The following is a 22,843-nucleotide window of genomic DNA, read 5'->3' as shown; positions in this document are numbered from 1 at the left end:
TTTGGTTTTGTTGACTGTTTCTTTGCTGTACAGAATCTACTTATCTTGATGAAGTCTCAATAGTTCATTTTTGCTTTTGTTTCCCTTGCCTTTATGGATGTATCTTGCAAGAAGTTACTGTGGCCAAGTTCAAAAAGGGTGTTGCCTGTGTTCTCCTCTAGCATTTTGATATACCATCCATTCTCAATGTCAGAGTAATCTTTCTACATGACATATATAACAATCTCACTCCTGTTCTTCCAATATTCAAGTGGCTGTCTTTATAGGATAAGGTCCAAATTCCTCAGTATAGAATAAAAGTCTATTGATGGAATGTATCCAAAACAAGGACATGTTTGTTTCTCTTCTACTTTGTTTTAATTCTGGTTTCTACTGCTCTTAATAAATGTTTTTATTTCTGTTGTAAAGTTTGCATTTTTTGTACAGTAATTCCCTATCCACATCCAATTCCTTTTTAATTTATTTTCCAATTTTATCTAATAATTATTCCATTAGAATTCAATATTCTGATTACCAAGATAACAAGAAAAGAAGTACATATGAAAGTAAGTTGCAAATTAGAAACAAATAATACAAAACATGATTTTGCAGAAATTCATGTTTTAATTTTCTTAAGCATTGAGTTAGTCCTCAGATCAAGGCAGACTAGTCTGATGAAGCATGGTCCAGTGGAAATCTGGGAACTCTGGAATCCAACAAATTTGTTTGCTTTTGAGATTTACCACTTTAACTCATGTTCTTTTACTTCTTAAAGATCAGTTTCCTCACCTATAAAATGCATTGTAAAAGGACAAAACACAGGCATGTGTTAACTGTCCTCAGTATATACTCACCTCCCAAATTTTAATGAGTAAGAAAGATTCATGATGAGTAGAAAAATTATTAGATGCATCATTCTGCATTATAATCTGTATATTTCTAAAACTTTGATAAATTCACATGTATGTGTATTTAATGAAATCATGAACATTCGGCTTGTTTCTCAAAAGTTTAGGTGTTTTCATGAATATTATTTCTCCCTCCCAAAATGTGACATTTGGTGGCCCCTTCAGGGACTTATGGTTCTGATTTGGTATGACTTTTCCAGATATGTTAATGTACAAATAGAGAAATATCAAATCATCTAGAAGCTGGCCCACGCCCAATCTCTGAGTTTAATCTCTGACCATTCTTCCTTGTGTCTTTACTTTTAGACAACACAGGCCCTTCCTCTTCCAACTGAGATCCTGACCTTGCCTTTTTCCCTGACACTAAAAAGGAGTCTGAAAAACAAACCCAGATTCTGACTCTTCCAAACAAAAATCTCTCTCCATGACCACAGCTGGGATTCACTTCTATATCTATGGCTGGAGGAAACTGGACAAAAGTTGAGGAGTTTATCCTCATAAGCTTCTCTTCTCTACCTACTGAAATACAATTGTTACTCTTCCTGACATTCCTAATCATCTACCTGGCCACCCTGATGGGGAACACCCTCATCATTCTGGTTACTTTGGCTGATCCCATGCTGCACAGTCCCATGTACTTCTTCCTCAGGAACTTGTCCTTCTTGGAGATTGGCTTCAACCTAGTCATTGTGCCCAAGATGCTGGGGACCCTGCTTGCCTGGGACACAACCATCTCCTTTCTTGGCTGTGCCACACAGATGTATTTCTCCTTCTTCTTTGGAGTTGATGAATGCTTCCTCCTGGCCACCATGGCATATGACCGCTATGTAGCCATCTGCAGTCCCTTGCACTACCCAGTCATCATGAACCAAAGGACACGTGCCAAATTGGCTGTTGCTTCTTGGTTTCCAGGCTTTCCTGTTGCTACTGTGCAGACTACATGGCTCTTCAGTTTTCCATTCTGTGGCACCAACGAGGTGAACCACTTCTTCTGTGACAGTCCACCTGTGCTGAGGCTGGTCTGTGCAGACACAACACTGTTTGAAATCTATGCAATTGTTGGAACTATTCTGGTCGTCATGACACCCTGCTTGCTGATCCTGTGCTCCTATACTCGCATTGCTGCTGCCATTCTCAAAATTCCATCAGCCAAAGGGAAGCATAAAGCCTTCTCTACATGCTCCTCTCACCTCCTTGTTGTGTCCCTGTTCTATGTATCTTTAAGCCTCACCTACTTCCGGCCTAAATCCAATAATTCTCCTGAAAGCAAAAAGCTGCTGTCATTGTCCTACACTGTTGTGACTCCCATGTTGAACCCCATCATTTATAGCCTGAGAAATAATGAAGTGAAGAATGCCCTTGGCCGGAACTTCCACAAGGCTTTAGGCCTTAGAAACTGCATTCCATAGGCATTGAGAAATGAGAATAAAGTGTACTGAATGGGGAGCAATCAGTTTCCTATCTGGGCTTCCTCTGATTCTCTTCCCATCTCTGATGGGATGAAACCCAGCTGCTGAAATGACTACTGGAAAAACTCAGTGGTGGGAATAGAGCACAGAAGTAGATTAGAACTATTGCTACCACCTGAAAAACTCCTGTGCTCATTGTAGGCTTATTTTATGAAAAATAAAATAATTTTTATTAGTATTTCACAATTTTGTGCCAAGTAATTCCAGATATTTGCATTCCTGTATCCACATTACGAACAGTATGAAACTGCTTATAATTCTAATCCTAAATTATACATTTAATAACAGAGCAAAATCAGCAAAAATCCTCATGTCACTTTTTCTTCCTTTGAGCAAGTCTAACTCTATTTATCAGATAGAAAATCCTATGACCTCTCCCAATGCACAACTCTCATTACTGTCTTATTTCTGTTTACATGGCCTTAAAGCAGTTCTTGGAAGCTCACTGGTGTGTGGTATGAATATAGAAAAGTGTATTGATAATTCCCATACTTACACCTTTATAACCCCTACAATTATTTTATTCCTTACTCAATGTTTTCCAGGAAGAATGAGATGAGGTTTCATGGGCTCCCTCTATCCCATATTCAGGTTCTTAAACTTCATTGGGATAATATTATAAATTTCTATTGTGATTCTGTTTTCATCAAAATTTAAAAAGGATCTAGCTAACTTCAGCATAGCTCTTCTTTAACCACAAAAATATTTCTTATTCTTTTTATAATTTCTTAGTACTCCTTTTCTAGGTATACCATAGCTTACTTAACAAGTCTTTATAATTACAAATCATGCTATAAAAATAGCTTTATATATCATCATTTTCATATTTTTGCCAGGATATCTGACAAATGGAAATCTAGAAATTGGGCAAAGGGTAAATATGTGTAACATGTTGTTATATATTGGCAAACTTCCCTCCAAATTGATTGTACCATTTTACATTCCCACCAGCAGTTTACAAGGGTTCTTGTTTCCTCACAGCTACATCAATAAGATTTGTTATCAAACGTTTGAAATTTTGCTTAACTAATAGGTAGAAAAATAACTTAAATTTTAACTTTAAGGAAATAAATTTTGAAGAATATGGAAAAATAATTGAGTAAATTAGAGAAAATTGTAAGTTTCATTGAGGCTTTGGAGTTAATAGTTTAGATTATTAGCAGCTGGCGATGTTTGATACTTTGTTTTCTCTACTTGAGAGGTTCTTTCCATCTTTATTTTAGACAGATCCATCTCATCTTTCAAGGTCCCACTATGATCCCTCAAGCAGCATAAATTATTATTTCCTATATGTATCTATTCCAATTTTATCAACAGATAAGTTAATTTTTGTATATACTATGCTGTACTTGCTTTTACATGTTTTCTTCCCCCAATGTACCTGTAACTCTTTGAAAATGGAAGCTGCACAAGTATTTCTGTTTTATATGACATGAGCATTCCTGAAAAACATATTCTGAAAAACTCTGTACTGAAAATACTATGGGAAAATAGGGTTAGGGCAGACCACCCCGAATATATGCAAATCTGAAGCCAGAGAATTAACAGAAACACAGATGGTACTTAGAGAGACAACATAGACGGCTCAGACATGCAGTCTGGAGATAGCAGAGGTTGCCAGAGTAAGTATTAAACATGCATAGTAACAGTAGAATGAAAATGTTAATAATGGCTTATTTAGTAAATGGGTATGTGGTGCTGAGATAATGCAGAGGATGTGATGCTCTGAACCAGATGGAGCAGCCCTTATCTGGTCATGAGAGTCAGTGACACTTTACTGGAGCCAAAAGCTGCACAAAACAAGGGATGCTTCTCTTTGTGAATGGAACCTCAAGTACAGGCATACTTCTGAAATTTCTTTAAAACAGCTAAGAAGTGCCAAGGTCTTATGATATTTACTTCCGTGTTGAAAGTTATCACTTTATCTATTCTCGTTTGCTTTGCCTAATACAAACTTTATATTTTAATGAAATTATTCTCCAATTTTTCAATAGTGTATGAAAGATGAATAAATGAATGGATAATCCAATTGAGAAATGCTGGTGACTTGGAATAGAGAGTAATTTATCAAATATCAGTAGAAATTAATTTTAAATAATTTTTAGAGGAAGAATTGATAGGACTTGATGGTAGATTGCATGTGCTCAAGAGAGAGGACTTGATTCTAGAGCAAAACCAATTCCTGTAGTAGAGTGTAGGTGTTCTGAAAGTCTGGAGGAGATCCATAAAAGAGGTATGAAAGAGACTTTTTTTTAGAAAGGTCAAGCCTTTTCCTTCACATCCCTGTTATGAATCTCTTTTTATCATTTGGGGAAACATCTTCCCAAAGTTGGACTAACTAACCTTGCCTTGGGGCCAGCCACTTTCATCAGGTTATCCCAGAACTGGATATAGAGCCAAGGACTCAAGTGCAAGCTAATTATTAAGGAGAAACCATTAAATGAATGACCAAAGTAGAGTTGGAATGGAGGAGAAGCTAAGCAACAATACAATTAATTCAGCTTGATCCAGCAGGAAACTCCAGAGCATAAATAAAGCTTAGTTTGTTCTGCTTAATTCATAAGAAGTAGGCTTTTGTATTTCCCTTTCACTCATCCACTGGCTATTGGCAGACTGTGGGGTAGAGAAGAAGGGGAATTAAAACTCCCAGGCACCACTGTCTCCCAGTGCCCTAGGCCATTCTTCTGAAGTTCTCAGGTCCAAGCTATTAGAAGTAAACCTTGCAGAAACTGACAAAGGTTGCTCAGAGCTAGTCAAAATGACTGAGGAGGATTGAGGAAAAACTTCAGTAGTCTCTACTACAGTCTGCCCTTCAGAAGTGCTTTTCATCATTGGAGTGTTTGAGTCAAGGAAAACCTCCAAGTCTTTAATCAGAACATTAAAAAGTGGACATTGAAAAAAATAACTGCTGAAACTCTAAATCTAGAGCTCAGTTCAACATACAGCAATCTCTCCAAGTTCAACATCTACCCAGCAGTGTGAGTTCTGATAATTTATTTTTCCAGAGGAGTATTTGAATCAAACACACAAATCCAAAAGCATTGATCATCAGAAACAAAGGAGTTAAACACAGAAGTATGAAATAAATACTTTCTTTTTATTGCATAAAGGCATCTTTGTTTTTCACAATGGACTCAGAACCACAAATCATTATATAGGGCAATGATAGTAGCTTTACTTCATCTCCCATTTATACAGGGGCCCCTTTGAGATTGCTGGGACTGAGAAAATAGCTCGAGATGATTAATTTATATTTGAAAGGATTTTGTTTTAGGCAAAGACATGGCTGAAACTTTGGGATTGCTGCTCTATTTAAGTTTATTAAATTGTAATCCAAGTCAATTACTTCCACACAAATGGGAAATGGTGGTACTGTTTTAGCAGCTACATCATTTTCTTCCAATTACATATCCATTACAGTTGTAATTTCACATTTTTATATAATTCTTTAATATTTGTCTTCCCACTTAAACTGTATGTTCTACAAGGCCAGGAACAATGTTTATAAAATTTCCTACTGAAACTTTAGTGCCTGGATCATGTTAGGTATCCAAGAATTATTTGTTAAATGAATGATGGACATTCAAGTGCATCTTGTGGATTTGCTCATTGGCCATTGGAGCCCGTAATACAATTGTTCCTCTTCCAAATGCAAGTATGCAGCATTTGAGAAGAGAAAGGATGAGAGGAAGAATAGCAGACAGAGGTCATGTAGCTATTTCTATTCTCTCACTACTTTTGGTTATAATCCCAAGTAAATATGGGAACAGGAATTTATATTATATACTAAACAAAGAGAAAAGTTTGAAGAATTATTCTCAAGGGGAAGAATAGGAAGGGAGAAGAAATGGGTAGGAAATATCAGAAAGGGAGACAGAACATGAAGACTCCTAACTCTGGGAAATGAACTAGGGATGGTGGAAGGGGAGGAGGGTGGGGGGTGGGGGTGAATGGGTGATGGGCACTGAGGGTGGCACTTGACGGGATGAGCACTGGGTGTTATTCTGTATGTTGGCAAATTGAACACCAATAAAAAATAAATTTATTATTAAAAAAATAAACATGCAATAAAATTCCTGTTTCAGAAGCTCTATAAGAAATGTTCAGATGTACATTAGAATCAGCTTGGAGAAATTTTATCTCAAAGCATAGACAAGCATAGACATCATCTTACTCCCTCAACATCAATTCTTATTCCAGAAGGGTTAGCATTCTGAGACTGTTAGTCAGATTTTCTTCTTTTCATCATAACCAGGAGTTATTAGTTCCCCAACCAACAGCATCCCCAACCAATTGCTTGTGGTTTTCATTAATATTCTTCAGTTGGCTTAGACAATAATTAATGAGTTCTCCTCTCCATGCCTGAAAACTTCTGAGCCCAGGCTAGAAACACTCCCAAAGAACCAACCCAATGAGAATCAAAAGGGAGGGGAGATGTAAAAGGATACTGACATGATACAAGTGAAATCACTGACTTAAAGAGATGCTTGCACTTCCAAGTTCATTGTAGCATTTTTCACAACAGCCAAGACATGGGAACAACCTAAGTGTCCATTTATAGATGAATAGATAAAGAAAATGTGGCATTTGTATAGATACATACAATGAGATATTAATTAGCCATAACAAAGAAGGAAATCCTGCCATTTTGACGACATGGATGGACCTCAAAGGCATTATGCTAAGTGAAATAAGTCAGACAGTTATTTGTCAGAAAGACAAATACTGTTTGATCTCACTTATTTGTGGAATTTCATTCATATGTGGAATCAAAGAAAAAGAGAGTGGAATAGTGGTTATTGGGGGCTGGGGTAGAGTAATATTCGTCAGAGGGTACAAACTCAGTTATAAGATGAATAAGTTCTGAGGATCAAATGTACAACATAGTGACTATCATTAACAATATTGTATTATATACTTTAAAATTGCTAAAAGAGTAGATTTTAAGTGTTTTCACCACACACATATACAAAAAGGTAGTTATGTGCAGTAATAGACATGTTAACTATTGTGCTAATTAGTTGAATATAAATACATGTATCGAATCATCACATTACACACCTTAAATTTACACAATGTTAGATGTCAATTTTGTCTCAATAAAGCTGAGGGAAAAAAGAATGCTAGCATGTTCTTCTAATCCCTCTCTGGTGCAAACCTTGGAGAATAGACAGACTGCTTAGGTTTTTTTTTTTTTTCCCCTTTGCTCTTGTAGCCTCATGAGTGCAGGAAAAGTTGGAGCTGCAGCAAAGATCTCCTCCATTTATGAGACTGCAGAATCTTTATGAATTTCTGCACTTTTAGGAATTCCTCAAAACTCACACCTGTCAGAAAGTGAACTTACGACTTGACTTGAGGAAGAGGAAGCATTGGGAGAATCATTCCCTTACAGTAAACAGCAGGGACCAAAAATAGTCCTGAGACTCAGCCTGGAATCCTCTAGAGTGATTGACACTCCTCTAGAGTGATTGCCCAGCTCAGAGCTCCTTTACAGGGACTGACTCAGCCACAGTTTAGGTTTTACCCGGAGTGTCTGGCACAACCCTGGACAAAGCTTCTTTGAGAATGTGACAAGGTAGAAACCCAGAGTTCACCAGCAATGAGGACTGAGAGTACCTTTGAAATGACTGGCACAGATACATTCAGGGCTTTTATGAAAGGATTTGCACAGAAATAGTCATATTTTAGAACTCCCCTGGTTTCGCTCATTTGGACAGAGTGTCAGGGTACTCTAGAGTGGCTAACACAGACCAGGGATTCTCTGGAATGTGATACAAATATCACTCACAGGAGGTAAGTAAAGAGCAAAGTGGACAGAGCACAGATGTGAACTCATTTGTAAAGAGGATGATGGCTTATTACCATGAAAACATGTTTTCTCTGACACATTTCTGGGAAATAAGAAGGGATATCAGAGGTCTCAAACAAAAAAAAAACATGTAGTTTTATAAGACTTGACAAATTAACTAATCTGGGAAAGGATGAAAACAATGGTAATGTATGTACTGGGCTTTAGAATATTTGAAGCATTTACATATGTATTATCTCATTTCACATGATTTGGGCACCATATAGTAGTCATTTTATAGTTGAGAAAAACCGTAATTCAGAAAATATGTCAGTAGCTCTGTTTCTCACAGCTAAAAAATAATCAGTACTTTTAACTCTGATTTTATGACTCTGAAGTCTTTGCCTTATAACTATGTGGCCTGAAACTATTATTTATCTGAGAGTATAACAAAGTTTTCTATTTATTTATTTATTTATTTATTTATTTATTTATTTATTTATTTATTTAAGAGAGAGAGAGCGAGAGAAGAATGAGGAGGGGCAGACGGAGAAGGGGACAATCTTAAGCAGACTGACTACTGAGCAGGGAGCCCAAGACCAAACTCCATCCCACAATCCTGAAATCACCACTAGAGCTGAAATCAAAGAGTTAGAAGCTCAACACATTGTGCCACCTAGACACCCCCCGCCCCCCTCCCCCCAGTTTCACAAAGTTTTCTTAAGTATGTTACCTAGTTCTTTCTTGTTCAAACAGTGCATGGAATCTCTAAGATGTTACCTCAGAAAGGAGATACTCTGGGTAGTAGTGTAGCTGACCAGACTACCTCAGCTAAGTTTCTGCATAAGTTCCCTTTCCATAGGATTCTCTCCTACTCTGATGGCTGCAAACACAACTCCATTTATCTGAGGCTCTGTGCTTGCAAGACCAGTAGTAAAAAAGCAGCTGGATTATATTCATCTATAACATCCTGATAACCACAATTGCATGCATGCAGCTACAGGAAGATCAGTTCTTCAGAATATCATCCTAGCAACATCCCCTCCACCATCTCTTCCTTGCTTAGGAGAGGAAAACATATCAAAATTAAAAAAACATTATTTATATTTATATTCCCCAAATGAATGAGACCTTATAATGTTTGTCCTTCTCCGATTGACTTATTTCACTCAGCATAATACCCTCCAGTTCCATCCACATTGAAGCAAATGGTGGGTATTTGTCATTTCTAATGGCTTAGTAATAATAGTGAAAGGGAATAGAAGAGAAGGGAGAAGAAATGGATAGGAAATATCAGAAAGGGAGACAGAACATGAAGACTCCTAACTCTGGGAAACGAACTAGGGGTGGTGGAAGGGGATGAGGGCGGGGGGTGGGAGTGAATGGGTGATGGGCACTCAGGGGGGCACTTGACGGGGTGAACACTGTGTGTTATTCTGTATGTTGGCAAATTGAACACCAATAAAAAATAAATTTATTATTAAAAAGACAAAATTAAAAAACCAATGGGAAAGGTGAAAGATGGAAGAAAAAAACAAGAAAGGCTAGAACAAAGATGGCAATATAAAGGGATGGTTGGAGAAGGATCAAGACAGATGATGGAAAATATGGAATTACAACTGTGGGAGGGGGGCAAGTTGTTTTTTGTGTAGCCCTAGGACCCTAAGAAGCATGAAGGGGCAGTTTCAGGGGACAGGAGAAAAGTGAAGCCAAATAAGTGGGAATCTGAGCCTCTGCCCATCTCCTTATTCATCTTCATTGGACTTAGTGTGGAGACTCTCTGCAGGATGTGGTTTGAAAGAAAAGGGAAAGTCATCTCTGCTTCGTTAGCTGAGATTTTCTTTGATAACATCTGAACTTTCTGCCCAAGAATCTTTTCTGTCCCTTCGACATGGATGGAACTGGAGGGTATTATGCTGAGTGAAATAAGTCAATCGGAGAAGGACAAACATTATATGGTTTCATTCATTTGGGGAATATAAAAAATAGTGAAAGGAAATAAAGGGGAAAGGAGAAAAAATAAGTGGGAAACATCAGAAACAGAGACATAACATGAAAGACTCCTAACTCTGGGAAACGAACTAGGGGTGGTGGAAGGGAAGTGGGCGGGGGGAGGCGGTGGTGACTTGGTGACCGGCACTGAGGTGGGCACTTGACGAGGTGAGCACTGGGTGTTATTATATATGTTGGCAAATTGAACACCACAAAAAATAAATTTATTTAAAAAAAAAAAGAATCTTTTCTGTCCTAGACTTTTGTTACATGGCGTTCCTCTAGTTTCAACTATCATGGGTCTCAGCTACACTTTATTGGATTCTTTTCTATCTACTGCTTTACCAAAAGGTTTGGTTTAGAGTCTTTTTGAAACTATAAAAACTATAATAATATTGATGATAATGACAATCACAAGAATTTAAATTTGTGCCATGTTTTACAATTGTACATTTATTTCCACATCTCTTAGCAGATGATAATTTAAAACATTTGTTTGTTGGTAGAGACAATGTTTAAATTTTTTAACAAACACTTAAAAAATAATAGTGATGACTCCATCATGGATTCACTAAGAATTTCATGAATAAGAACTTCATTACTTTTTAAAGATAAATATTAGCATGTTAAGTCAATTAACTGATGTTGTTAAGATAAATGTTAGTAATTCAACAAACATTTATTGTTACTTCATAAGCAGCAGGCAATATAATATGGATAGAATGATGTATATCATTTGGTTTGTGTCTTCAAGGAATACACAATTTGTAGGAGAGGACAAATATAAAAATAACTCTGATAAAACCATTATTACAATAAGGATATTTTAAAATGCTATGAGGAATAGGGCACGTGGGAGGCTCAGTCAGTTAAGCTTCTGACTCGATTGTGTCCCAGGTCATGATGTCAGGGTTCTGAGACAATGCCTGTGTTAAGCCTGGCATTGAGCTCCTTGCTGAGCATGGAATGGAGATGGCTTAAGATTCTCTTTCTCTCTTCCCCTCTATCCCTCACCCACTAGCATGCACTTTCTCTCTCTCTTAAAAAAATATGCTATGGGGAACACAATGGAGAAAGTAACCTAACCTGATTGGGGTTGGAGATAGAAAAAGCTTCACAAGGAAGTTGACATTAGATCTTAGATAAAAGAATGAGCATTTGATATGGTTTATCGGCCTTTCACTAAGGCATTTAATGAACACTTTCCTGAGATATTTGTTATTACATTAAGGTATATTCCATGTAATAGTACATATAACTTTATTGATACACAACCTAGGTCTCAAATGATTTAAAGTCACAGATAAAAAAAATAGATCACTTTGCTAAATAGCTCAAAAAATTAGAGATTAAAAAATTGATGCCAACTCATTTTGGGATATGACTTAAGTGATCTGCCCCAGAGTCGAGGCTCTGTCCTAGGAAACATTGATTAAATATTTGAGGGGAATGGACATCTGTGGCATAGTGAGTGACAGAGCTTTTATAACAAAGCTTTTAAAATATCTTCTCAGAACATAGCAAAACACTTAAAATAAATGGAAGACAAAACTGAATGTACCACCTATAATATGCACAAACGCAAACACACATACATCAGAGGTTTTACTTAACTGTAAGCTTAACTATATAGACTGTTTAGCATCATCAAACTGCTGTAAAAATAAAACCTTAGGCTACATCAATTACCAAGCACTTGGAGTTAAGCATTCTGCTAGTTGCAAAAGATACAATAATGACTGAATAGGTTTTCTTCCTGGCATCTACTAAAATCATCGTGAATGTGGGCTGCTTGAGGTTAGGACATATTCAGGTCTCTTCCTCAGGGATCATTGGTAACTGCTGGTTCACTTTCCTTGATTTTCCCTTTCCTGCCCTTTCATTTTGCAGAAATCATATGATGGCTGACCTCACCACCTTTCATTGTGCATTGAGAACCCTCTCTTCAGAAATGTTTGACCTGGCTTCTTTTTTAGTACCAATGACTGGTGAAGAAAGAGAGTAGGAGTCCATAAATGAAGATGTGATACTGAACATTATCTATAGAGCAAAGAAAAGTCAAGGGATGATGTATAGATATATATGATGTGCCTCATTTCAGTCTGAAAAAAAATAGGTTAGTATTCTTCCCAAAAATTGTGAATACCATAGACCAGCGGGTTTTTGTTTGTTTGTTTTGTTCTTGTTTTTTGTTTTACATTTTGGAAGGTACAGCTTCTGATTTGCAACAACTAGAATAAAAAGGTGGAGAATGAGTCCATAGGGGCTTTTCTTTCCCATTGTGTATTAGAGGTCTAAATATCATATGGAGCCTTCTGCCTTCCTGGAATATGAATGCTCAGTGAAATCCTGGGCAGAAGAATGACTTGGAGAAACTGGACAGTTGTCAGTGAGTTTGTTCTTGTGAGCTTTTCAACTTTGTCCTCTGAGATTCAAGCTCTGCTCTTTTTCCTGTTTTTGACTATTTACTTGGTTACTCTAATGGGAAATGTTCTCATCATCCTGGTCACTACAGCTGACTCTGCTCTACAAAATCCCATGTACTTCTTCCTCAGGAACTTGTCCTTCTTGGAGATAGGCTTCAACTTAGTCATTGTGCCCAAGATGCTGGATACTCTGATCATCCAGGATGCAACCATCTCCTTCCTTGGCTGTGCCACTCAGATGTATTTCTTCTTCTTCTTTGGGGCTGCTGAGTGCTGTCTCTTGGCCACTATGGCATATGACCGCTATGTGGCCATCTGTGACCCTTTGCGTTACCCAATCATTATGAACCGCAGAGCCTGTGCCCAGCTAGCAGCTGCCTCTTGGTTCTCAGGATTTCCAGTGGCCACTGTGCAAACCACATGGATTTTTAGCTTCCCTTTTTGTGGCCCCAACAGAGTGAACCACTTTTTCTGTGACAGCCCCCCTGTCATTGCACTGGTCTGTGCTGATACCTCTCTGTTTGAACTGGAGGCTCTGACAGCCACTGTCCTATTTATCCTCTTCCCATTCTTGCTGATCCTGGGGTCCTATGTCCGCATCCTCTCCACTATCTTCAGGATGCCCTCAGCTGAGGGAAAACGTAAGGCCTTCTCTACCTGTTCCTCCCACCTCCTGGTTGTCTCCCTCTTCTACAGCACCGCCATCCTCACATACTTCCGACCCCGATCGAGTACCTCTCCTGAGAGCAAGAAACTGCTATCCCTCTCCTACACCGTGGTGACTCCCATGTTGAACCCCATCATTTACAGCTTAAGGAATAGTGAAGTGAAGGCTGCACTGAGGCGAGTCCTCCACAGGACCCTGGGCCCTCAGAAAATCTGATGAGTGAGATGCAAACCTAAGGGATGAAATGCAAGGACAAAGGAAAGAAAAAATAACTCCTCCCATGGGTTTTGGTCCCTACTTATTCTAAGAGCTGTGATATACCCACTAGGATTTTGGACTTAGTAGGGTCTGTTTCTGAATGAAAGAACATGAGTGATAAAGGAGAACTTCTGTAGGCCCAGGATTCTGTGGGACCGATGTATCTGAGGATGCTGCTAGATTACACAGATTGGGAAAGTTTACAATTGTTGTAGTAACAACACTACAGCTCCCCATTCTTTACTTTATTTTAACTTTTCTTGAACTTCTTCATCCATATCTTTTTATGATCTCCTCCTTTATATTTTCTACTTGTCCAAAAACTGTGGCTGCAACTTTCCAGGATCTTTCTCCTTTCAAAGTAAAGTTTTGATGATGGCGAAAATAAATAGCAGAGTTTTGTTTCATTCTTCACTTGGAACTCGAAATTTCAACACATTTTGACACAGTGCTGAATATAATAGGTGATTTCTTTCCCTGTAGAATATATATTCTAGTGAAGAAGAGAAATAATAAAGCAATACTTAAAAACTTTCACTGGCTTATAAAGTACCCATGTACTATTAGGTTGGCAAACGATAACTTCTTCCTCTGCTACTATAATTGGTCTGTACCTCATATGGAGAATGACTACTCCACATGGAGACTGCCTCAATCTCAAATTAGTCACGTTGGATCTGAGAGTTGTTTGACAGAAAGAGTGTCCTAAGTTAAGTGGACAAAAATATAGGAAATGGCTGTAAATAATCCAAGATTCTTTGTTTACTAGATTTTTATGTAATCATATTGTGACTAGATGATATCAACTGTTCTTATAATTTTGTCTATTACTCAACCAGTGTAGTAGCCCATCTTTAGAATTTTGTCCAGTGAATATAGACCAACTCTGGACTCTTGAAAAAATAGCAGACTTGGGATGTGGGCACCATAGCTTTGTGTAAACTATTCATAAGAATTTATTGATAATTAACAGAGTAAAATCACATCTACTGCATAGGCATGTTTTCTCCACAAACTCTATAAATAACTCTCTGTGTGCCATAGAGGTATCAGGGCCAGTTCAGTCTCCCACACAGTGTATCCTTCAGCTCTCCTGTACCAAGGACCTAGAAAGGCAGCACATTCTAATTATCACTATAAGAATTTGCATATTAAAAGGTAGATCATGAGGTTCTGTTTCAGTGATAGCAATCACACAACTAACTGTATTGGCACCATTATACATTTATAATCTCCAATTTTAGCCAAACTTTAATCACTCCTTCACATTCATTTTATTTGTCCTTATATGGTAGGCAGAATAAAGATGTCCATGTCCTAATCCCCAGGACCTATAAATATGTTACCTTACACAGGAAAGAGGACTCTGTAGACAGAATTAAAATAAATATCTTCAGATGGGGAGGTTATCCTTGATTGTTTTTTAATATAGTAATAGGTAATCAGAAAGTAGGTACAGAATGAACCTGAAATATTTATTTCTGTAGCTTTCTTGCCTCTACACACCTAAGTCCACAACTACTGTCTTCTGCTTTCTATATAGACCTACCCTCTCCAAGTCCTAGTTGTCCTTCAGGCCCAGGCTTAGTATCAGCATTTTCCTCACTCTTGCTAGCCCTGGAATGTCACTATTTGTTCTTAGTTTCCAAAATACAGTTTTTACTCTTATCTGACAGATAAAATATTCATGTCCCTAATAAGAGTGTGAGAAGGACAGCAGAAACCATATGTACATCTTCATTGTACCCACGCCCTTAACTACCCACTTCAAATACATATACAGAATGCATGTGCCAGTAAACACGCATGTAGCACCTTGCTCACCTAAGTGATTAAGTAATGTTTGTTAATTTATTGATTATTTAATGTTGCAAAGAGATTCAGAAATACAAAAAGATAAAAGAATTAGAGTAGGATCTGGGATAGATTGATAATAATACATAACATGGTAAAAAAAAAAAAAAAGATAGATTTACAGACTCCAGGGTTTTTGAAATGTAAATGTTTTTTTCAGGATTTCCAAACTCTTAGGTGCCAAAAACCAACAAGAAGGAAGCAGACCCTCCTTCTATTGGTCCATGAATTATTATCCTTCTTCTTTTACAAAGGAAGTGTTGGATGAAGGATGGAGGGTAGGTCTCAACAAGGTCCCAGGATGAGGATCTTGCCATATTCCAACCTTGCTGAGGAAAACTACTCAGCAAATCTTATATGCAAGGAGCTAAAGTCTCACAGTCAGTGGCAGATTTCAAGCCTGCATGGGAAATTCCTTGTGGCCACTTTCCTCAGAGCTCCCTTCACATCCTTGTTCCTCAAGCTATAGATGAGGGGATTGAGCATGGGTGTCATCATTGCATAGAACACAGACACCAGTTTTTCCTGTTCTTTGGAAGACTTTGGTATCATGTAAGTGAAAATTGCTGACCCGTAAAAGAGGATGACCACCATGAGGTGGGAACCACAGGTAGAGAATGCCTTGCGCCTACCAATGGCTGACTTCATCCTGAACACAGTCACTATGATGTGGCCATAGGATACCAGAATTAGGGATACAGGTATGAGGAGAATCACGACACCCATGAGGAAAATGGCCATCTCTGAAGTGTGGGTGTCTGTGGATGCCAGCATCAACAGTGCAGGGGCCTCACAAAAGAAATGAGCAATACTATTGCTGCCTCGGTAGGGTAGCCTTAGTGTAAAAGTGGAATCTACCACAGACACCAGAATGCCGCTGGTCCATGATCCCACAGCCAGCTGAACACACACCCTCCAAGTCATGATTCTAGGGTAATGCAAAGGGTTGCAGATGGCCACATATCGATCATAGGACATCACCGCCAGCAAGGCACACTGTGTACCCCCAAAAATGAGGAAGAGTAAAAGCTGAGCTGCACAACGTGTGAATGAAATGATTTTCTTCCTGGATAGCAGATGAACCAGCGCCTGAGGAACGATGTTGGTAGAAAAACAGAGGTCAGCCAAAGATAAGTTGCAGAGGAAAAAATACATGGGTGTGTGAAGCCGAGAGTCAGCCTGAACAAGGCGCATGAGAAGCAGATTTGCAAGCACAGTAACCAGGTAGACACCCAGGAATAAAATAAATAGGAGCTTCTGAGTGTGGGGGTCATCAGAGAGTCCCAGGAGGAGGAACTCTGTCACCTTCGTCTGATTTGCTTCTCTCATACTTTGTTGTTTGTGGAAGAAGTCAACATGTTAAACATAGGTCCATAGAACCTCAGATTTGGAGGGCTTTCTTTCTTTTTTAAGATTTCATTCATTTATTAATGAGAGACAAAGAGAGAGAGGCAGAGACATAGACAGAGGCAGAAGCAGGCTCCATGCAGGAGTCCGATGTGGGACTCGATCCCTGGACTCCAGGATCATGCCCTGGGCTGAAGGCAGGCACTCAACCACTGAGCCATCCAGGGATTCCTTGGAGGGCTTTTGAATTGCTCTCAATCACTATCAACCATTCCAAAATTCCCCTTTATATAAAAGATGATATGCTGCTTTAGTTGGAGCATTTTCAGTGTTGTAAAACTTCATACTTTTAAGATGGCGCCTTCATTTTTAGTGTCATCTGTAAGTGTAGAGTAGATCAAAAGTATCATCTTCCTTAATCCAAATACCAAACATCTAATAATAAAAAAGATTCAATTAATCTATAAATCATGGTATTTATTTCACTTTATTATCAACTAAAACTCTTGAGTCTTAATGCTGCTTTTGCCACATCTCCTCATTTTATAATGGCATAGTTTTTTTCTATTCTTTGGGCATATGACTGTTGTCTCTTCCATGAAAAGACAGTCACTAAGATATAAGAAATCAAAAAGGGCCTTGGAGAATTGGCAGGTTATTTTCTCCAGCAAAAATGTCAGTTCTTCAGTATACTTTGACTAGTTTTCTGTGTGCAGATTACACAGCACTAATCCACCGCCTCTAGCTCATCGTCTCTCACTGCCTTGCATTATTTGTCTATTATTGCCAGAGATTAAAAACTCTTGAAATCTATATCTTTTTCCTTTTTGTGACCCTTTATAAACATGGTACGGGAAGGTATTTGATCAATTATCATTAACTAAGTCAAATTAAAAAAACAATTGATCATATGGTTTAGTAGAGTTGCTTAAAAAGCCTACCAGATTCTGATGTCACTAAGGAGGCAACATTGGTTGTTTCTGACTTTGTTCTCCCTCACAAGAACAACCAACAACTATTCCAGAATAAAACATCACTGAGAAGCAACCTGCACCACAGAGACCAAGAGAGATGGCATTAGAAAGGTAAAAGAAGTAGCTACATGTTGAATGCATTGTCCTTCCCCCAGACCAGAGCAACACCATGTGGTGAGGTCTGCCCTGAGCCTCCTATTCCTCTAATAGGAAAAGAAAACCCAGGGGAGATGATCTGTACTGCCCCAACATTGTGGGTGCTTTGCAGGAGCCTCTGCTCTGATCCCATACCATAGGGACTGCAGGGGAAATAATGGGGCTCTACCACTGGAATCTGGTTGCGATAGAGAAGGGAGAGAGGCTTGCAACAATCAGTACATAGATCTTGGCAGACCAAATTCATACCTGCTGTGCCCAAGACTAATCCCAACCTGTAGCTTTGCTCATCTGCAGGACTAGCTCAGATGTACTCTGGCCAGGGAACAGATGGAGTGCAGAGTTGCTTGATTCAGATCTTCAAAGGAGTTTTGCTGACCTCAGAGACTGGTTTTCCCAGGCTCAGGCAGGGGGGCGAATCACAACCCTGCATGCTGTGAAGAGTGTCTTCTGGCCCCATCTGACCAGAGGGCTGAGGACAACTCCTGGAAGCAGTAGAGCCCAGCAGAGCTCTAGCTGATAGGTCAGTGGGCAGAGCTGATTGCATCCAGAGCAAAGCCAGTACCAGAGGAACATTCCTGTGCTACATACAGGCAGAGGCAATAATTCATAACCTAGACTGAAGGTAAATCCCAGCCCCTCCCAACTGGATAACCTGCCTGGGAAATTGAGAGTAGCCTGAAGTGACTCAACTCCCTCCTACCCAGGCAAGGAAGCTAAGGCATAGTAGCTCCACCTACTATCAGGAGTGTCTCCTGGCCCCATCTGATTAGAAGGGCTGGTGACAGCTCCTAGAAGCAGTGCATCCCACGGACATTCAAGCTAAGAAGCAGGTGCACAGAACTGAAAGTTTGCAGAGCAAAGCCAGTGGCTCTGTTCCGTCAGGAAACTTGGAGTGTGTCAAGACAAAACAACAAAGAGATTGCCAGCTTTAGAGCTGCTTTCTCACTGTGCTCAGACAACAAATCTTGTGTAGCTCTACTCATCACTGAATACAGCCTTCAGCTTGTGCAACCAAAGAACCTAACCAGAGAACACTGAAAGCTGCCTAGCCCATCCAATGGCCCTATGTATGGTGGCACTAGAGCAGAGAGCACAACTGTAGCATCCCTCATCTGCAGAGCAAAACTGATGATGTCACTTGGCCAGGGAATTCAGTGAACCCTCTGAAGGATGGATTGGGGTCCTTAAATAAGAGCTGTACAGGCTTTGTGTTCTGTCTTGCTGTCCTGCCAGAGGAATAATTTAATTTTAATAATAATTTCATATATTATTACTAAATATAGTACCCTGTCTTGATCCTCTAATAAGCCTGACCAGAGAATCCAGGCAGCCACGGAGCCCATCCTACAATCTCACTTCGGTATGGAACTAAGACAGATAGATGTCCTACCCAACTGTTCTTGGCCAGTGGCACACCTCCCATCACATAAATAGAATGAAAGAAAAGAATCATATGATCATCTCAATAGGCACAGAAAAAAATAAAGATTTGACCTAATTCATCACCCATTTGTGATAAAAATTCAACATGTCATGCATAGAAGGAACATATCTCAGTATAAAGGCCATATGTGGGGATCTCTGGGTGGCTCAGCGGTTTGGCGCCTGCCTTTGGCCCAGGGTGCAATCCTGGAGTCCCGGAATTGAGTCCCACGTCGGGCTCCCGGCATGGAGCCTGCTTCTCCCTCCTCCTGTGTCTCTGCCTCTCTCGCTCTCTATCATGAATAAATAAATTAAAAAAAAAAGAAAGAAAAAAGTTATAAAAAAATAAAGGCCATATGTGATAAGCACACAATTATTGTCATAGTTAACGGCGAACAGTTGAACGCTATTCCTCTAGGATCAAGAACAAGACAAAAGTGCCCACTTTCACCACTGTTAGTCAACATACTATTTGAAGTCCTAACTGGAGTAATCAGGCAAGAAAAATAAATAAAATATATCACAATTGGAAAGGAAGAAGTAAATTGTATTTACATGTGATATGTTTTTATAAATAGCAAATCCTAAAGACTCAATCAAAAGAAGAAAACCTGTTAGATCTAGTTAATGGATTCAGTACAGTTGCAGGATCCAAAATCAACATACAAAATCAGTAGCATTTCTATACACCATCATAACAGTTTCTAAAACACAAATCAATCCCATTTGTAGTAGCATCAAAAACAATAAATACTTTGGAATAAATTTAAGGAGATGTAAGTTCTCTACGATGAAAACTACAAGACATTGATGAAAGAAATCCAAGACACAAAGAAATGGAAAGCTATCTTATGTTCATGTTTAGAAGAATTTTAACATTGTTAGAATGTCAATACCACCAAACGCTGGCTATAGATTCAAAACTATCCTTATCAAGAGTCCAATGGTATTTTTACAAAAGTAAATGAAACACTCCTAAAGTTTATATCGAACCATGAAAAACCACAAATAGCCAAAGAAATCTGAGAAAGAACAAAGTGGGAGGCATCACACTTCCTGGTTTCTAGCTATATTATAAAGCTATAGTCATCAAATTGGCATAAATACAAATAAACCAATGGAACAGAATGGAGAAAGCATAAATAAATTTGAACATATAGAGACAAATAATATCGGACAAGGGAACAAAGAATGCTCAACGGAGGAAAGATGGTCTGTTCAATAAATGGTGTTGGCGTAATTGGATAGTCACATGCAATAGACTGAAACCAGACTCATCTTTTATACCACTATCAAAAATTAACTTCCAATGGATTAGACTTAAATGTTTCCTGAAACACAACAAATACAAAACAAAAAAATAATTTTAAAAAGTGATTAAACTTGTTACCAGAGGCAGAGGGTGTGGGGAGGAAATTTGGCGGAAGGGGACCAGAAGGTACAACTTCCAGTTATAAGATAGATATATACTAGGGATAGAATATAGAACATGGCTATAGCTAAGACTGCTTTATAGTATATTAGAAAGTTGTTAAGAGAGTACATTCTAAGTTCTCATCAGAAGGAAAATTTTTTTGTTTTTTCCTTTTTTTCTTGTTTCTGTAAGAGAAGATGGATATTAGTTGAGCCTATTATGGTAATGGTAATCATATCATAATATATGTAAATCAGGCCATCATGCTATATTCCTTGAACTTATATAGTGATGTATGTCAATCATTTCTCAATAAAACTGAGTGGGTAGAGGATGGAAGACTGTCATTGTGCCTAGAGAGATTTGCAAGACTCTGAGAGTAATAATAAAATTTCGTTCAAAAAGAAGGGAGACAAAATTTAAGGTCTAAAGATTAAGGACCTATGCAAAGTTTAGGCATTTGAGCTTTTATCTGCTTGGTAAAGTTGCCTCAAAATAATGGTTTAAATGCAGCATATAGAATGTATAGGATTACCAAGGAGACCAGTCATACTAACATACAGTTTATTACAATAGTTTTAGGAAGCAGTTATGTATAATGATACATGTGATTCTTTATTAACACATTAAATTTCAAAATGTTGTGGCAGGCCTAATAACCACCTTGATTGGAAAATTAATTAGCTTAAGGGATATTTTTTTAGATATCTTCAACAACTACAATATGATATAAAAATGCCTGTGATTTCTGTTGGTGATATGATAAAGTCATAGATACTGCTAATGATAGTTTGGCTTGGCTACCAACATTCAAACAAGAAGGATATTTTGAATTCCAGTTAGAGTAAAGAAGAAATAAAAAAGTGGCATTCACAACTTAATTGAAGAGCACTCTGAAGTTCAACTTAAGAAGTCCTAGGCTAGGGGGACCTCGATGGCTCAGTCAGTTAAGCGTCTGCCTTAGCTCATGTCATGATCCAGGGTCATGAGATCCAGCCCCACATCAGGCTCCATGCAGATCAGGGAGCCTGCTTATCCTCTCTTTCCTGTCCCTGCTCTCTTACTAGCTCTTTCTCTCTCTTTCTCAAATAAATAAAATCTGAAAAAAAGAACTCCTAGGCTAAAGAAATGCCCACTTTTCTCCAAAAGACATTGTCACATTCTATGTAATCTGATAATGGAATCTTAGTCACCTGATAGGTCTATGAGTTAAAGTGATGAAAGGTTCCAATTCATTATGAAAGAATGCATGACTAAATAAAATATTAATATAATCAATCATACCTCTGGCCAACCATCATTGATGGTTCTCTTATCTGACCGCAGGTCACCTTTCCAGCCATTTTCACATAGCTAGGACACATTGTATTTTTATATTCCACTGATTTTTGCTGGGAAAAATCCCTTTATTCAGAGATGTGCCCATTACTAGATTTAGTATCAATTTCTTGAACATTCATGACACTTTGAATATTCACTTGGCTTATTTGTGAATCAAATGTCATTGGCCAAGCATGTGTTTGGTACTAGAGATATAGAAAAAAGACCCAGCTACTGAGACCAAAGGATCTCAAGGAAAAACTAAACTATAGTTATGTTTCATCCTCAGTATCAGTGTGGTCCCAAGAACATCATAGATTCAAGGCAAATAATAGTAAAATTAATGAATGTACTGAGTCAAGTGAGTCCATATGACCTAACAATTACTTAAATCAAACTAAAAAAGAATAGTTTCTAAAGAAAAATATAGTCTATTGCTCAAAACCTGACATAAAAATAAATTTTGAGACCACATTCTATTTTAATTTAGGTACTTTGGGAATTACCATCCATCTAGCAGAAGGTATTACCTGGTTAGTTCTTAGAGTATCCCCAAGTCCTTGAGACTTTGCTACTAACCTACCACAGTTCACACCCTATCCAGAGTAGAAATTAATGCATGTTTTGATGACAAGAAATAAAAAATATAAAACTGAACACTTGTCTCAAAGTTTTAAGTGATGCCTATAATCAGTGGCTAACTTAATGAAGGGCAGCTGAGGATTTTGCTGATTTCTATACCTTCAACTGACTAATAACTACAGGTTTTTAAAGATTCCATTTAGGAAATATATTGCCAGGAACACTTTCTTTCCTGACCCCACATGTTTCCCATTCCCCACTCCCATCCACTCCAATACGTATAG

The 22,843-nt window shown here is 38.3% G+C and overlaps 3 protein-coding genes across 3 annotated transcripts; 2 read left to right on the top strand and 1 right to left on the bottom strand.

Moving 5' to 3' along the window:
• Positions 1-1,342: 1,342 nt before the first annotated feature.
• Positions 1,343-2,296, top strand: LOC144295298 (olfactory receptor 10A2-like). The gene has a single exon (XM_077867683.1). The coding sequence runs from the start codon at positions 1,343-1,345 to the stop codon at positions 2,294-2,296; it is 954 nt and encodes a 317-aa protein (XP_077723809.1).
• A 10,201-nt stretch (positions 2,297-12,497) lies between these two features.
• Positions 12,498-13,445, top strand: LOC144295297 (olfactory receptor 10A4). The gene has a single exon (XM_077867682.1). It carries the CDS (start codon positions 12,498-12,500, stop codon positions 13,443-13,445), a length of 948 nt encoding a protein of 315 aa, XP_077723808.1.
• Positions 13,446-15,722: 2,277 nt separating this feature from the next.
• On the bottom strand, positions 15,723-16,670 carry LOC144295296 (olfactory receptor 2D2-like). The gene has a single exon (XM_077867681.1). The coding sequence runs from the start codon at positions 16,668-16,670 to the stop codon at positions 15,723-15,725; it is 948 nt and encodes a 315-aa protein (XP_077723807.1).
• Between the last annotated feature and the right edge of the window lie 6,173 nt (positions 16,671-22,843).

The sequence above is a fragment of the Canis aureus genome, chromosome 23 (genome assembly GCF_053574225.1).
Source record: "Canis aureus isolate CA01 chromosome 23, VMU_Caureus_v.1.0, whole genome shotgun sequence".
In the NCBI taxonomy this organism is placed as follows: domain Eukaryota; kingdom Metazoa; phylum Chordata; class Mammalia; order Carnivora; family Canidae; genus Canis; species Canis aureus.
Note: the sequence above shows the minus strand (reverse complement) of the source record. Positions and strands in the feature narration are given on the sequence as shown.